This window comes from Ruditapes philippinarum, unplaced genomic scaffold, assembly GCF_026571515.1.
Source record: "Ruditapes philippinarum isolate M1 unplaced genomic scaffold, ASM2657151v2 ctg3283_1_1_1_1, whole genome shotgun sequence".
In the NCBI taxonomy this organism is placed as follows: domain Eukaryota; kingdom Metazoa; phylum Mollusca; class Bivalvia; order Venerida; family Veneridae; genus Ruditapes; species Ruditapes philippinarum.
The window spans coordinates 47,609-64,421 of NW_026852255.1; the positions used below are offsets into that span (position 1 = coordinate 47,609).

At 33.3% G+C, this 16,813-nt stretch overlaps 1 protein-coding gene across 1 annotated transcript; it reads right to left on the minus strand.

The window, feature by feature from the left end:
* Positions 1-530: 530 nt before the first annotated feature.
* LOC132754318 (protein ABHD13-like) lies at positions 531-9,255 on the minus strand. Its single transcript, XM_060744937.1, has 8 exons — positions 8,874-9,255; positions 7,249-7,474; positions 6,624-6,724; positions 5,513-5,766; positions 4,045-4,149; positions 3,566-3,673; positions 3,159-3,272; positions 531-1,281 (listed from the first exon to the last, which is right to left on the minus strand). The coding sequence occupies exons 1-7, from the start codon at positions 9,100-9,102 to the stop codon at positions 3,201-3,203; spliced, it is 1,095 nt and encodes a 364-aa protein (XP_060600920.1). The 5' UTR covers positions 9,103-9,255; the 3' UTR covers positions 531-1,281; positions 3,159-3,200.
* Between the last annotated feature and the right edge of the window lie 7,558 nt (positions 9,256-16,813).

Genomic DNA, 16,813 nt, shown 5'->3' on the forward strand with positions numbered 1-16,813 from the left:
TGCCTTCTACATGTAATTCGGTATGTAACATAACAGGAAACAGTTTGCTTCTTTTTATGTTTCATAAAAACAAACTTGCTCCGTGTTGTTGTTTTTTTTTGTGTATTTTTTTGTTTATACAGAATTTATGTTTATGTTAGTTCGATTATGTGCACTCAAATCACTTTCTTGACATATTTGAAACTTTGACTCAAATGATGAAAGCTTTTGTACAGATTGAAAGTTGGACATGTTAAAAATTCCATAACAACAGTTAACAGTGTATATATTGCGACAGGTTTATTTTTAGAAACCTTTCATTATGACAGGTTTATTTTTAGAAACCTTTTTATCATCTTTACCGTATTGTCTCTACTTAACGCCTCCGGTGGCTTGCTTTTTTTTACAAAATTAATAGGCTTTTTTTTTTTAATTTTATAAAAGGATAATTTCAAAATACCTGTATGGAAGGGATATGTTTGTATATTTCCAAAATGGTGAAATTGGTGTGTGCATGAAATCATTGTTATTTGCTATATATACCCTACTTAAAATAACAGCATAATGTTTTCTCTCTAACATTTTATTCTGTAAACATACAATTTATATGTGTGTTAGGTAAATGTTAAAACCCTTTCAAAAATCAACCATAACATTATCGAATAACAAAATAATTTGAGCTGTGTCACGGCAAAACCAACATAGTGCGTTTGCAACCAGCATGAATCCAGACCGGCCTGCTCATCCGTGCAGTCTGATCAGGATCCATGCTGTTAGCTTTTACAAGTGGAGAAACTGATAGCGAACAGCATAGATCCTGGTCAGACTGCGTGGATGCGCAGGCCGGTCTGGATTCATGCTGGTCGCAAACGCACTATGTTGGTTTTGTCATGACGCAGCTCATTTTATCATTTATAAATATTATAAAAATATTTCATTACATATAGATTTCCTTTAACAGAAAGAAATCTTAACTCATTTGATGCAAGTAAAATATTAATGAATTTATCTATTTGTTGCATCTTTATTAAAGGCCTCATTTATTTCATGCCTCAGAAATCCATATTTTTTTCAATTCTTTAGAAATGTCAAACATGTGTTCAATTATGTTTTTAATAATAGATTTAGTGCATTTAAGATGTTTATCAACCCTGAATGTGTTGTTATGTGTCCTAAAGGAAGCTAAATGTAAACAAAGTACATGAAGTATTTTGACTTCCATACAAAATACTCATTCACTTTGATTATACCCATTGCCAACAGAGCAAAAGAAGTAGAAGCTGGTTCACTTATGTGGCAAAACTGTAACAAGATACCAAAAATGAAAAGTTTTTGAGAAATAAAACTGATGACATCTCTGAGGCATAAAGGGCCTTTAACAAAATGGAATGTAAGAATCAAACTGTATTTAGATACATATGTACACAAGAATGTATAATTAATGCAATACAGTCAAAAAATATTGCAATACACTCAACAAATATTGCAATATGTTATTTCTTGCAACATATTAATTCTTTTGAAAACATAGAAATACATTGATCCTACTGAAAACAAAGCAAAAGATACAGTTTATTTTTCCACAACATACTACGAAAAACATATATAGTTTAAAGGTTATTATTGATAACACTCTAAAAGTCAAACAATAAATAATGAAAAATAACATTTACAATATTGCTGGTTTTTCAAAAGTCAAAATACATGATCGTATCTTTAATCAAATATTTAAAAAAATATCGCTGCATGAAATATCCATACAAAGATATGTATCAATAAAGCATCGCAACTATAAATAACATCCATATAGTACACTGAGTGCCGTTTTATGAACAAAACAGTCGTACGACCAAATCTTAGCTACAACTGGGTGTACGACCATTGATAAAACCCTGGTTCATTATAGCATTATTAAGTGACCAGTTTATTGAAAACAAGAGCTTCACAAGTTTCTAAAAATAAATTTAAACTTCATTAATTCAACTGGTAATGTGGAGCTATAACAATACATGTCACTGATATTTTCATTTCAGAAGCTGCTGTTTTGTTGTTTCAATTCACATATATTTTAAACACATTTACAATAAAAATGTCTTCAACATGATTTATAAGTCTGATTTACAAATGAGATTATTTCACAATACATTCTGATAACATCTGCTACTTGTAACATCTTGAGAGTTCCTTGCAATAGAATTCTTTGCTAACAATCTAAAACACAAGAGGGCAAAAATGGCCCTAAATTGCTCACCTGAGATGCATTGCTATAAAAAGGTCATGATTCTTTGATACAGAAGTAGGTGTTATGCTTACATTTGGAAGGGCCATGATTCATAAAACTTGAATGTGAAGATGATGTCAGGATATTACAGACTTTTTATCCAAGGGACATAATTCATACAGATTTATTCAAGGGACATAATTCATACAGATTTATCCAAGAAAAATAATTCATACAGATTTATCCAAGGGACATAATTCATACAACTTTAGTAGAGGTCCAATGGACAAGAAGCTCCATGGCATACAATTCTGAGTAGAAGATTTTAAGGCATCTCATTAGGTAAGTCTAAGTAATTTTGTCTCCCAGGAATCAAGATTTTTTAACAACTTTTGAAGAGGACCACATGGTGATGCTACATGCAAAACATCTAAACTCTGGTCATACTATTTTCCATAAGTCTATGTAAACTAAAGTAGGGCCAACAAGCATAATTTATAAAACATGTAGAGGGTTACAAGGTGATAATAGCTTTTCTCCATGCAATGGAGTTTCTGAGGAGAAGATTTTTTAAAGATGTCAATAATGTTTATTTCATCTCGTGTAAAGACTAGTATGTCGGGAATTGGTAACATTCATATCATTGAGCGTTATATAACGTGATGTTCCGTGCTTACGATAACGTCACTTCCAACATTATTACTCTAATATATAACTGTTGGTTAGTAAAGGTCAAATCTGGAAACTACAACACATTTTGTTTAGTCAGTATACATGAACATCCCCACAAACATAACAGTTCATTAGACTGGAAACAATAATGTAACTTTATAAAATGTTACCTAGGGCTCATCCATGTGCTGTTTGGACAAAACCTATAATGTGGTTTAGGAGATGTTGTTTAAAGAAACTGTGGATAATGACAAACAATAGACAACGTATTGTCACAAAAGCTCACCTCTGAGAGCTATGTGCTCAAATGAGCTTATTTAAACACTTTTCAGATTATACTGGAGTCTGTCTCTATAGTAACCTGGCTTGTGTCTTTATTTCCTTTTGAACTATTTATTACCTGAAGTTAAAGAGGAGACATAAAATTATGACATGAAATTAGTAATAATGTAGTTAGATATTTGAAATCGAAACTTTAACAATTACAAATGAATTCAAACAAGAACATTGATTTGTTTGACAATTGACTTTATTTTGAATGCACCTTTCCAGTGTTTACAGTTTTATACAAATATACTGACAAATGCCCCTGAAATGATTTTTTTTATTTCAAAATAATTTTAATGAAAATGTTAAAGAAAGCCTGTTTCCTTATTCATGAGATAGTCAAACAAATTATAAACATGTACGTACCTCGTACATAAACTGAGATATAGATTCATAGTAGCCTGGACATAAACATGTGTCGTTGTGAGTCCCACCTTCAAAAGGCACTAAACGTTTTAAATTGCTGCCAGAGAGCTGTGGGAGAGAACAAGATAACTTAAATCATACTGTATTTAATTTCGAGTGCATTTTTATAGAAAAATGATAAGTATTCTATTTATCACATCTAAAATAAGACAGATTTTCTGCTATTTGATGAGTTATTTTTCAATTACGCGCCTAAAGTGTTACCCTTACATTAGGCGTGCTTTAACAGTATGCTTGTATGTATCGCAAATGATGTGATGTCAAAGTGTTCTTACACTAGTGTAATATCATTTTTAATGAATTTATTTCACCACTGCACAACGGCTAATGTGATAAATTGAAATATTTAATACTGAACTTACCTGAACAAAGTCGACGATTCAAATATCGAAGTTAAACATTTCACGTTTTTTACTTACATTGTATAATGCTTGCATCATTCTTGGAGGTATAAGTTCGTCACTTTGACCAGACAAAAATAACGTTGGTACTGTGATTTTACCTATTCTATACTCTGATGGGAACTGAAAAATAAATATTTGATATATTTTCTTGATATCACAACCGATTATGAAGATGATGACAATAAAACTCACATTTTTTATGCTGATTTTATGCTGATTGAAAGAGAGAGTACAATGTAGGTAATTACACATCTTATACAAAGTCTGAAGTTAGCCTATTAGTTAATTAGTCCAGGGATGGCGAGTTTGAGTCTTACCAGGTACACAAACATGTTAAAGAAATGATGTATCCACAGCAGTGATTATATAGCTAAATAAAAACACTGTTTGGAGTTCAGATGAAAAGAATTAAATACATATTTGATATAATGCTGCGCATCTGAATGCCAAACAGTGTTTTCATTAAGTGATAAAATCACTGCTTGGGATGTTTTATTTTGATTCTAACATGACATAAAAAAAAAAAAAAAATTATTATTTTCATCTCATTGCATTTTTAATGGTTACGTCACATGTCTATTTACAGATAGTCAACAGTTATTTTATTGCATATTCATACACACCTTTGGTCCTTTGTTCAAAAGGGAAAAATGTGGGTCATGTTAGAACTTTTCGTATCATACACGATAGTAATACAGGTCTTGAGATTATAAAGCTTTTTCTGAGGTCAGTCTCAAATCTCAGGGTTTTCATTGGTCAGAGTACATTCTGGGCCAGTGTCTGACCAATCAAATGCCTGAGATCTGAGTTTGACCTTTGAGAATTTGTTTATAACCTTGAATACTAATTATATCAAGAAGGGTTCAAACAAACAACATGTTATCTTCAAAATCAAACTAAGATAAATAATGATCAAATTTCTGCCTGGCATAAATGTTTACAATATGCACAAAGTATACCAACTGAATTACATGTTGTCTTTGATAAAAGGGACTCCACGGAGGTTTTTGGGCATGACAGGCCAGGAAATATTTTTCTGAGGATTGTATACAATCTGATATAGGTGTGGAGTGATAACTTTCAGATCATTCCCTCATCCTGTTTTTTTCATAATTATAATTTTTAATTTAGAAATCTGCACTAGTGTTGACGTGTTGTATTTCTTCTTCATTTCCTTCTGATTTTGAAATATATCTAGAGTATAGGATTTGAAATAGCAGAATCTAGCGGGCCGAGTGGTTAATGTGTCAGACCAGTAATTCAAAGATTGCTGACCGCGTGGGTTCAAACCCTGTCAGGGGCAAGCTGTTGTTTCCTTAAGCAAGAAACCTTACATTCATTGCTTAATACTGATTGGTTTCAGGAACAGATGCATGAATGTTTCAAAAATGTTTCAATATGCTTAAAGCTTCCAACACAATCGAACTAAAATAAATTTGTATAAACTAAACTAAAATAGCAGCATTTAAACAATGCAACTTACCTGATTTTTATAACAGAATGTAGGTAGAAAATCTAAAGCTTTTAAGCTAAATAAAGATTTAGCTACATCTGGTAGGCTGGTGAAGGTATTTTCTAACATGAGACCAGCTATATGGCCTGCATATTGAGGGTTAGAGGTCAGTTTAATTGATACAGCGCCACCTAGTGAACTTCCTAATATGAATATTTTCTTTGAATCTATGTCCTCTCTCTTTAACAGCCATTCAAAAGCAGCCTCTGCATCTTGATATATACCTGAAAGGTTAAAATAAAAAGAAATATTCCAGGAAAGTATGGACTGTGATTGGGGGATAAAACTAGGGGTGTTGAGTTTAGAAAAAAAATGCAAACTGTTTGAACGACTACAAAATAAATGTGTTAAATATATAATCAACTGTAATAATAAAATCCTTAGATTTTCAACATTAACTTTGTTCCTTTATGACAAGATATGACATTTTGTTGTACTCAAAATGATTACATTACATATGACAAAAAATTTCAAAGTTTTTAAGTTAAAAGGGGGCATAACTGCAAAAAATAAGTTTTCAGAATTATGCCCCTTATCCTACAACTACACCTTGACATTTTAAGCAAGTATACCAATTCATGTTGATAACTTTAAAAATGCTTGGAAATGGGCTACGTTTTTGCCTTAAAACGATGCCATAGCCATTATATGAGCATGACTTTTTCTTCAAAACATTAAAATGATCCCCTTCAGTAGGGCAATACTGATTGATTGAAAATGTAAATGGCTGCCTTTATCTGAATAGAATAAACTGATTTAATTGCTATTTAATTGAATTTCATGCTTTTATTTATATTAAAAAAATGTTTTATAATGTTTTATGTCAATTTCATTCTGATTTGCACTTATGAAGGCATATAGCAAAAACTTGTGCAATAAATAATTACTAAATGTTCTAGTTTGTGTGGCTTGTTTGTTAATGTTTTTAATATTGACACTCTTACAAATTATAATATACTGTTCCAAATAGAATGCAGGGTAAGTCCAATATGAGCAAATAAGTAAAGAAAAAGAAAACAGGCATGAATGAATGATGGACCTACTTGTGCAAAAAATATAAATATTCAAAAGTTGTGTGTACCTGATTCAGAAGGTTTTCCACTACTTTTACCATATCCCCTATATTCCACCATCAGCACATTACAATGTGCTATCTTATATAGATAGTATGTCATCATTAATCTACAACATAAAACAATAAAGTATATTGTATATTGATAAATATCAGTTTAATAGGTATATATATTGTACAACTGTTGGGGAGATGAAACTGAAAATTTCAAGAGGGATAACTCTTTTTTAAAAATCATGGAACAAAGACCAAATGAGAACCTGACCTGAGCATTCCTTTATTGTATCCATATGTGTTGACTGTTGGGATACAAATGAAAGGGAACTGAAAATTTCATCAAGGGGCTTAACTCTGTCAAGTCATCAGACCATGACCAAATTAGAACTTGACCTACATATTCCTATGATGTATCCATATGTCAAATTTGAGTTGAATGTGTGCCATTGTTGCCAAGATAATGAATGGAAACTGATGATGACGGAATGACAGAGCAGGACAGGGTCATATAAACACTGAATCTACATTATTGGTCTGTGCAGTTTGGCCATATTAAATGTGACTGAACAAGTATTCTTAACCTATACATGTAAATAACATTTTATTCTAACTAAGTTCAATAAACATTTTAATTTACCTGTGCCCAATATTTCCAGCGTTGCCATGTAACATCATTACTGTGGGAAAAGCAAATGTGTTCTGATTTTTTACTAAATACATGTTAATTGACACTCCATCTTTTGTTTTCACAAAAACATTTTCAAATGGCAGTTTGAACTTGTCTGGTTGGTCCACAAAGATCCTTGAGTTTGGTGGTTGGTCGGGATAGTATAGAAACATGTCCTGTGCATAGTAAAACAAACCTGTAATAAAAGAATAAAAACCCTCACCATTGTAATTGGATTTAACTCACCAGAGTAACTAATGGAGCAGCACCTCTAAACACTTGCAAAAATCATGATCATAAAGTAGAAAAATATAGACTTTTTTTGCCAATTATAACATTTTTCATTCATCATCATATATAAATCTATGTGGACAGATGAATTAAAGGTCTAAGAGTGCATTTTGGCCGGTGAAAGGCAAGATTTTACCATTTAATCATTCAAGCACCTTGTTCATACCGGAATACGGTATTTAGTGTGGTGCACCTTGTTCATACCGGAATAGGGTATTTATTGTGGTGCTTCAACACTTTTTTATTAATTTTAATCTCACCCACAAAATCCTACTTTTATCCTACTTGTATCTTAAAGGAACACCACTGAGTTCTTTTGAAATTTCGTGACTGGAAATATATTCTAAAGACCTATGTACCAATTGAAATAGAACTGGACCGAAAAACTATTATTCACTCCACTTGTTTTTCTAGAATTTAATTGTGCTAAATGACTCAGAAAAATAAAGTAACCTTATACAAACTTGAAATATATGTAAAATTAAAAATCATAATAAGAAATCAAAGTGTTGAGGAGGTTAACATTCGTTGACTGGTTGTGTTTAATCTTTTAATCTTTCCTTCACTTGTCCTAATATATTTTACATTCATTTTAACAATGAATTTCTTTAAAGTCTCTCACTACACGGAAAATATTCTGTAATTTCATTAGATTGTTTGTTATCTATTTAAAAAAGATGTGGCAGTTGGTATAGGACCAACTTGACCCTTTTATGTATTACGTTTATAGGCCGTTTGTACTTAATGGCTAGAACTTTAGGCTAGCATTATGGGCCAGTGCAGCTAGCAACTTCCTTAATCCTGTAATTTATATGGGGAAGCTTGCCCGGCTATAGACAACACATGTATTTTAAAAGGAAATCACATAAAAAACAATTTGTATATATATTGAATTCTATACCTATCAATGAAATTTTCAGTGTCAGTTCTATTTGGGCACCGCAATTTTCAATGTAACTCAATGATAATAGGGAGGTATACCGAATGGCGATAACGGACAATCGCAACTTGGTATTGATAATAACCATCGAGTGTTCCCAGCGAAAACAAAAGCGGTGCATGAAATACCAAATGACACCTTAAAAACGGAAAAATAAACGATTTTTAACCGACTTCCCCATTCATAGACTTTACCTAATTTCATATTAAATATAACATTGCTTTGAAATGACATTTCTTTTTTTCATGCCGACCTTGCTAATCTATGAAACGCCGGGCTTGACCATCATAACAAGTCCGTTAGGTCTACATTAGACTAGCCACTTCCTTAAACTATGAGTCTAAGTGGGCTAATCTATACTCACCATATATTGAAATCATTAAAAACAAAAACGTCAAAGCCCCGCCATAGAACCAATATAGAAGAAGCAGCATGAGACAAGCTGATGTGCACAACTTCCAGAACCTTACAACTATCATTGTAAACAGGTGACAGAGAATTCTGCATGTTCGGTACAGAGGTGATTTAGCCATTTTGTCCAAATTGAAAGTAGGATCAGAGTCTATTGTCAGTTTTGTGCTTGCACCTGACATAGCGTGGGTACCACCAGCACAATATTATCGACCTTCGTTTCGAGAAGAGTTTAAACTATCGATTAGCTTCTCTTGCTTTCAAACGGCTACAATAACAACATTTAAATTATGTTTGACGTTCATATGCTTCGTGTCCGCCATGTTGTCAACATTAAACGGTGATGTAATAATAATTACTCGTGTATGTAAGTAGATAATAGGTCTTATGCCACTAATTTCAAACGGATGGTAATTGTAATTTCGAGACCCCAGAGCTATAAATTCACTGTATTTTAAGTCATGTCGAGACATACAAATCAATAAATTTTAGTTTTAGTTATTTAAGTTAGTTATGTTTATATTAACATATTGATTTTAAAATTGAAAATACACATTCATGACAAAATCAGATAAGATAAGATGTGTCGTTTGTCACTCAATACCATCTCCAAACATGGTTTTCGTAAATAAAAAAGTTCATGTATGCCGCAACTTAAAATGCATGCTAGTAAACGTCATTTCTTGTAAACCTCACTCAAAGCTTTTGGTAAGGTGAGTCATGAAAAACTCCTATGTGAAATTCTTATATAGCTATGGCATTACAGGTTTCATACTTAAATAGGTCTGACAGGTCCCAATCTGTATTATTAGACGGGTCCTCCTCTAAAGCCATACAGGTGACGTCATTTTTGACGTTTTTTGAATTCATTTGGGAATTGTTTCAAATTAATGTTATGATTGAGACAGATACCATATTCGTGCAACAATGATAAAAACTACTGATCGAGAGTTGGCATGGGCCTTGCAAGGTGGGTCAGACTCTGACCTACGAATGTTTGTGAAAAGGAGTGAACAATCATAGTATTGCAAATGGACACATTGAAGTGCAAAGTGCGTACCCAACTGCAACAAGCATTTCTTAGGGGCCTTGATGTTATTCGGCAGCTTTGGTCGTACATTCAACGCCAGTATTTCACAGGTACTCATACCTTTGAGGACAATGAATCTTGCATTAATGGCGATACAAAATATTTAAACGAATTTGCAATAAGACATAATCAATTTTTCAGTGTTTTTATTTAAGTTTGACCATGCTAACCCACTCTGTTATGTTTTGTTCCTGTTGATAACTTCGTTACAATGAACTTTACACTGCGCCCCCACTTCTCACTTTGTGGCTATTCTTTATCGCACATAACATGCAATTGGACTTGAATGGTGATTTTCCTTCTATCTCAACCAAAATTTCCTATTGCTTTTGTTAAAGGTAGTTTCTATAAAGGCTGCTTTTTGCATGTCACACTGTTTGCGCCAACAAAACGATTTTATAGACCACTGTTCAAGCGAAAATGCAGGTTTTTTTCCATTGGACATGCATAGTTCAAAGAGGGCTTGGGCATTTTCATCTTCTCGGCCCTTACCGTCAAACTCTGGATAAGAATAAAAGCCGAGGTGTTTCAATTTGAGGCTTGGCATTTTACTATTCTTCCAGAGGGGGTCACAGGTCAATTAATTTTTTTACGCGTGATTTTCACTTAATAAACATGCATACGCTTATTCTTTAAAAGGATATCAAAATCCTGCTGGGGAATCTTTCTCTTTGCACTGATGTCATGTCAGTCCATCTACTCTTACTGACCTGATATTTGGCATGAGTTTCAGTCAAACAAAATCCACCGGTGCCAAGTAAAGCAGATCGTAAATCCTTACATTGACCATAAACAAGGTAATATAATGGATTCACCAAGTCTGCCAATGGTTTCGACTTCTAGTCGATGGTTTGTCTGAATGTATGGTTTGCGGACCCGCAATTGTTGTTCGCCCAGTTTGAGGACAATATGTCATTTTGCTCTGGGACATTGACTTTCTCTTAAAGGTACGGTCTGATCCTGTCTTTAAAATGTTTTACGAAGTTTTCTGTTCAATAGTCTTCTGTTAACTTATCACATTTCTCGCCAAAGCAGATGCTGTCATCAGCATCTATCATGCCGTCTGTCTCAATTATACGCTTTAGTGTGGCGTTCCTGCAAGTAAGGTTTACAGCATCGTCCAAAATTTTTTGTTTGGTATCTTCTCTGAAATGACGAGTGCATAAAACATTGGTGCCTATAAAGTATGAAAATTAACAAAGGGCAATAACTCAAAAATAAGAAATGCAGAGTACCGGTTCTTGTACACTGCACTTCTTCTTAATGAGATATATCATCCTATGATGTTTCAAGTCCATAGCTTTTATACTTTAGGAGAAATGGCCCGGACAAAAATAAAGTATGAAAATTAACAAAGGGCAATAACTCAAAAAATAAGAAGTGCAGAGCACCAGTTCTTGTGCACTGCACTTTTTCTTAATGAGATCTATCATCCTATGAAGTTTTTATACATAAGAATGGCCCGGGCAAAAATAAAGTATGAAAATTAACAAAGGGCAATAACTCAAAAATTAAGAAGTGCAGAGTACCGGTTCTTGTGCACTGCACTTCGGGTCATTATAAGAAGCATGCATACCAAGTTTGAAGTCAATCCGACTTATAATGACTGACTTATGCTCCGGACAAGCTTAAGGGGACGCCGACAACGACGACGACGACGCCGACACCGCCCTATATGTCGCTTTATGTCAAGGCGACACAAAAATGCGGTATACGTGTACAGTCTTGACAAATTATCTAAAAAGGCACTGTACTGATGCCAACTTCACATTTGTTCTTACATTCTCTGCAGTTAGTTTAATAAATATGCATTTTACAAAGAAATTCCAACTCCGTATTGAGGTGTGTAAAATTTTGCCCAACTGTACTTATGTACTTTGATTTGATACAAAGTGGAGAAATTTATCGATCCCTGCTTAGACTTAAATAGAATGTACTGTTGGTGCATAGAGTGTATAGGGGTCTTTTTTTAATTAAACGAATCTGCCTCATACTAACTAGATATATTAATTGTTCAAGATAATATGCACAATGCATATTTGTGTTCAGTAAACAATAAATAAACAGTGCCTAGTAAACAAGCGGGGTCACTGACCGTTTTTAACTTTCCATCGAAAAACATAAGAAGTAGATCTCGATCTGTTAAAAATTCGGTGACACAGATATTCTTTATTTTGAAGAAGAAGATATGTATAAATAGCTCCTTAAGGTTGCAACGTTATAAATATAAACAAGGGTAAACCTTAAATAGGTGCAAGTAAATCACGTACGCCGTCACAGTAAAAAGATTAATGGGTGAAACAAGGGCGCTTATAAAATAGAATAATACGTCGTGATCTAAACCTCGTTACATTGATAAAATCGATATTGGGTAAAATTTATGTTACGGAGTTTAAACTATGTATAAGATGTATTACATAGATCTTAATAATGTATGTTTACCAACAACGATTGTAAATGAATATGGGAGTTTGAAGTCTACGTACAACTTACTGTATGTTTGCAATGATTAAAATTTGCTTTTATACATTTTATTTCATATAAATTCATTTAAAAAGGTGTTCGACTTATAAAGAAAACCGAACCTACAACAATTTTGCCGTTTTGTGCATTTTTAAGGATTCCATACGTTCTTCGCTATTCTATTGCATGTTTCAATGAGAAAAAATATATATAGATGTACCAGGTTTCAGGTGGCACATCTTCTTTAAATGGTAAAATAGAATTTATTAGCTAGTATTCAGATAAAGCTAGAACTCCGGGTACTTTTGTTTTATTGTTCTATTTTGTGTGTATAATTGCATTTATATAGGCAATTGAACAATCGTATCTATAGATGAGTCGGATGCAGATTTTTTAAAAGCCGCTTTCACCGCACGTAACGTTTTCTGTTTTAACAGATTTTGATTCGTAGATTACATTAAATATGATAAAAAAAGTATGTTAAGATGTCCATATATGTCAGTTATTTCCCGCGAGTCCGTGCATTGTGTTATTCACCGTGTTATGTAAAATAATGTTTAATTAAAAGATTTTACGTTTTCATTGTAAAAATCATCATAATAATAAGTGTATTTTATTTGTAAAAGCATTCATGGTGCACTATTCACAATATTTCCACTGCAAGACAGACCGATTTTACAAACTGATATTACCACGGATTTTACATAGATTTAGGTCCAAAGCTTTGACGTACAATTTATTGGGCTTGATAAAGCTAACAGAATCATGGAGTTATAAATATACATGTATGTAATTATTGTATATCTGTGACAGAATGCAGCAACATTTTATAAATCTATATACTGAAACCAATGAAACAAAAAGCCATTCCACCTAGCTTATATCTTTTACTGGATTGAAATCGATGTAAAGCTGTAATGACATTCATCACCAAGTATATGTCTTTACAAAATATGCACACTCGTGTTTATTTTCTCCATGGAGCTTAATATATTGTATAAGGCCGCTATTCCATTGGTACGCGATCCGTGACCCGCGTCCGTGATCCGTGTCCGGTGCATGTCCGTGAGTATTATTCCATAGGTACGTTATTTTCTATATACTTTTAATTATAGTATAGCGAACAGAGGATAATTATTGGCCATTTCATTTGGAAAAATTGTTCCGGTTAGGTGGTTTCCTGCTTACATCTGTTGGTGCATGGATTGAACGGGAAACCAGCTGCAAATCGTGCCAATGCGCAAAACTTTTCGGCCTTTTCCGTCACTCTTCGGATTAATGAATAATAGCCGATGTAGTTCGAATTGCAATTCGGGACAATGCGGGCGATTCCGTCATACTGCCCGGAATCAGACGAAGTAATATTTACGGAAATCTAAGCATATATTAGTTACTTCGGGATAATCCCAGTTTGTTTATATACTAGTAAATAGGATTTCTATTTTTACTTGATTTATCGGTTTAAACCGTAATAAATTATAAACGAAATTGTTCCGTTTCAATTGTTTTTCAAGACGCAAAAGTTAGTTTATTTTATAATTGTTCCCCGCGGTCTGGAGACCGCAGGGTATTGGTACGCGTTTAACTTTTGAGGCATGGAGGAGCACGTGACCTGTTTTCGGTACATGGAGGAGCACGTGATCTGTAAACCTTACATGATTGGTTAATTGACCCTTTCGAAAACCTGGCTAAATACCGTTTGCCGATACATGACGGATTTACCTCTAGGGAATTAGACAGAATTACATCTTATTTAAACAAAATATTATTACGTGATATTTCTAATTTTCTATAAATATTTTACTGTTTAAGGTTGAAAAACTTGAATGATGTGTTTGAAAATTATCAATGTTTCTTTAATATCTATCTCAAAATTTTACAGACAATAAATTGCTATACTGAAAATCTACAAAATTGAAATATTCGATCGAAGTGGCATCTGCCATAATAAATAGAGATATTTTCTGCGTAGACTTTTGTGTTTACTTTTATTTTTTTTTGCTCGAAATTATTCATAAAAATGGTAGGCCTATTTAATCATTTTCTTAGAAAGAAATAATTGTTTTTTGTTCGGCCTTCTCCGGTCATCAACGGTCACCAGTTTCCAAAGACCTTCTTCTATATATATTGATCGACTATATGTTGTTCCCCCAAACCATGTTGAAAATAGTTAAATGAAATATCTTATATCATTATAAATGTTCCCCGCAGGAAACCATTTTACTTGTTTTTTGGCTTGCAGCCATGGCTGCAAGCCATTTCATATGGAAAACTTGTTCCGGTTAGGTGGTTTCCTGCTTACATCTGTTGGTGCATGATCGAACAAGAAACCAGCTGCAATCGTGCCAATCGCAACTTTTCGGCCTTTTCCGTCACTCTTCGGATTAATGATAATAGCCGATGTAGTTCCGATTGCAATCGTGACAATTCGGGCGATTCCGTCATACTGCGGAATCAGACGAAGTAATATTACGGAAATCTACGCTATTTTAGTTACTTCGGTAATCCCAGTTTGTTTATATAAATAGGATTTCTATTTTTACTTGATTTATCGGTTTAACCGTAATAAATTATAAACGAAATTGTTCCGTTTCAATTGTTTTTCAAGACGCAAAAGTTAGTTTATTTTTTAATTGTTTTTTGTCTGTATTGGTTTATACAATAGAGAATGGTGACTGCAGTCTGTAGTAGTATTCCGTCTTCAAAGATCGAGTTATATTTAGATCCAACTTCTTGGTGAGGTAATCTAAAAATAGCCCATGCATATCATTAACCTTGCCACCTAGCGCATCGTCTATTTGTAATCGTGTAATATAGTTGATACATGCTTATTAATTGGTACCACGTAACGAAGTATTTTAGTGCAATTACTTGTCTCTAAAGCAAAGGAATGATTTCACTGCGAAAAAGGGGAAATGAAATGTGCACACTTGTTTTCCTTCAGTATCACGTTAGTGATTTTCCGATTGATCATTTTCTTTATTAGATTTATACAATAGAGAATAGATTTCAAATCGTTTTGACAAAAAATATTCGGTTTTCAAAAAAAAAAAACTAAATAAACCAATAAACCCTTTATGATATACAAATGCCGTAATTCAAAAAAAAATGTGATAATAAATTGAAGCCAAAAAAAAAAAAATTTAAAGGGTTTGGATGAAGGCACAACTGTGCAAGCCTTTCCTTTTAAAAGGAAACTTTATTGTCTGTATTAGTTTTATACAGTGACTGTAGTAGTATTCTGTCTTCAAAGGGTGGTCCACGCATGATCGAGTTATATTTAGATCTACTGAACGCAGTGAGGTAATCTAAAAATAGCCCATGCATATCATTAATTTTGCCACGTGCTGATCTACAGTTAGCGCATCGTCTATTTGTGATCGTGTAACATAGTTGACACATGCTTATTAATTGGTACCACGTAACGAAGTATTTTAGTGCATTTACTTGTCTATAAAGCAAAGGGATGATTTCGCTGCGAAAAAGGGGAAATGAAATGTGCACATTTGTTTTCCTTCAGTATCACGCTATAATTTTTACGATTGATCATTTTCTTTATTAGTTTTATACAACAGAGAATATATTTCAAATCGTTTTGACAAAAAATATTCGGTTTTCCAAAAAAAAAAACAAAAAAAAAAACAACTAAATAAACCCTTTATGATATACAAATACCGTAATTCAAAATAAATGTGATAATAAATTGAAACCAAAAAAAAAAAAAAACAATTTTAAAGGGTTGGGATGAAGGCACAACTGTGCAAGCCTTTCCTTTTAAAAGGAAACTTTATTTGTAGAATATGATATAATTTCATTCTAATACCAAAACCAGTTGTAACATCAAAGAATTTGGTAAAAAGAAAAAGGAACAACATTGATTACCAGTTAGGTTTTTGATAGCCTAATTAATTTGGCGTGAACGGTTTGACCCATTTTACAGACTTTTTTATTACTGTCAAACCGTTACAACAACTTCTAATTGGGAAGCGTCCGTGCATAAAAATGCAGTTCGTAGTTGGACTTGGAAAAAGACAGCGCCCGTCCAAAATTATCTCGGTGTCTCTTTGACAAGTCTAATTAGTTGGACTAGGTTTTTGAATAACATCTCTTTAGCAACCGAAGACCAGATGTTGTTTTTTTTAATCTGTCATTGGTGCATCATAAACTTATAGGTTCTCCAACACTATTTTGGTGAGCTTTTTAGTATTTTCTTTCGAAATCGATAAAGTGTTTAATTACGTTCGAGGCATTTTGTCATGACGAGACCTGTCCGTGACTGTCCGCGTCCGTAAAAAAATCGCTCATCCTGCGAAACGTCGCGGATGCCTTCACGGAAGCGG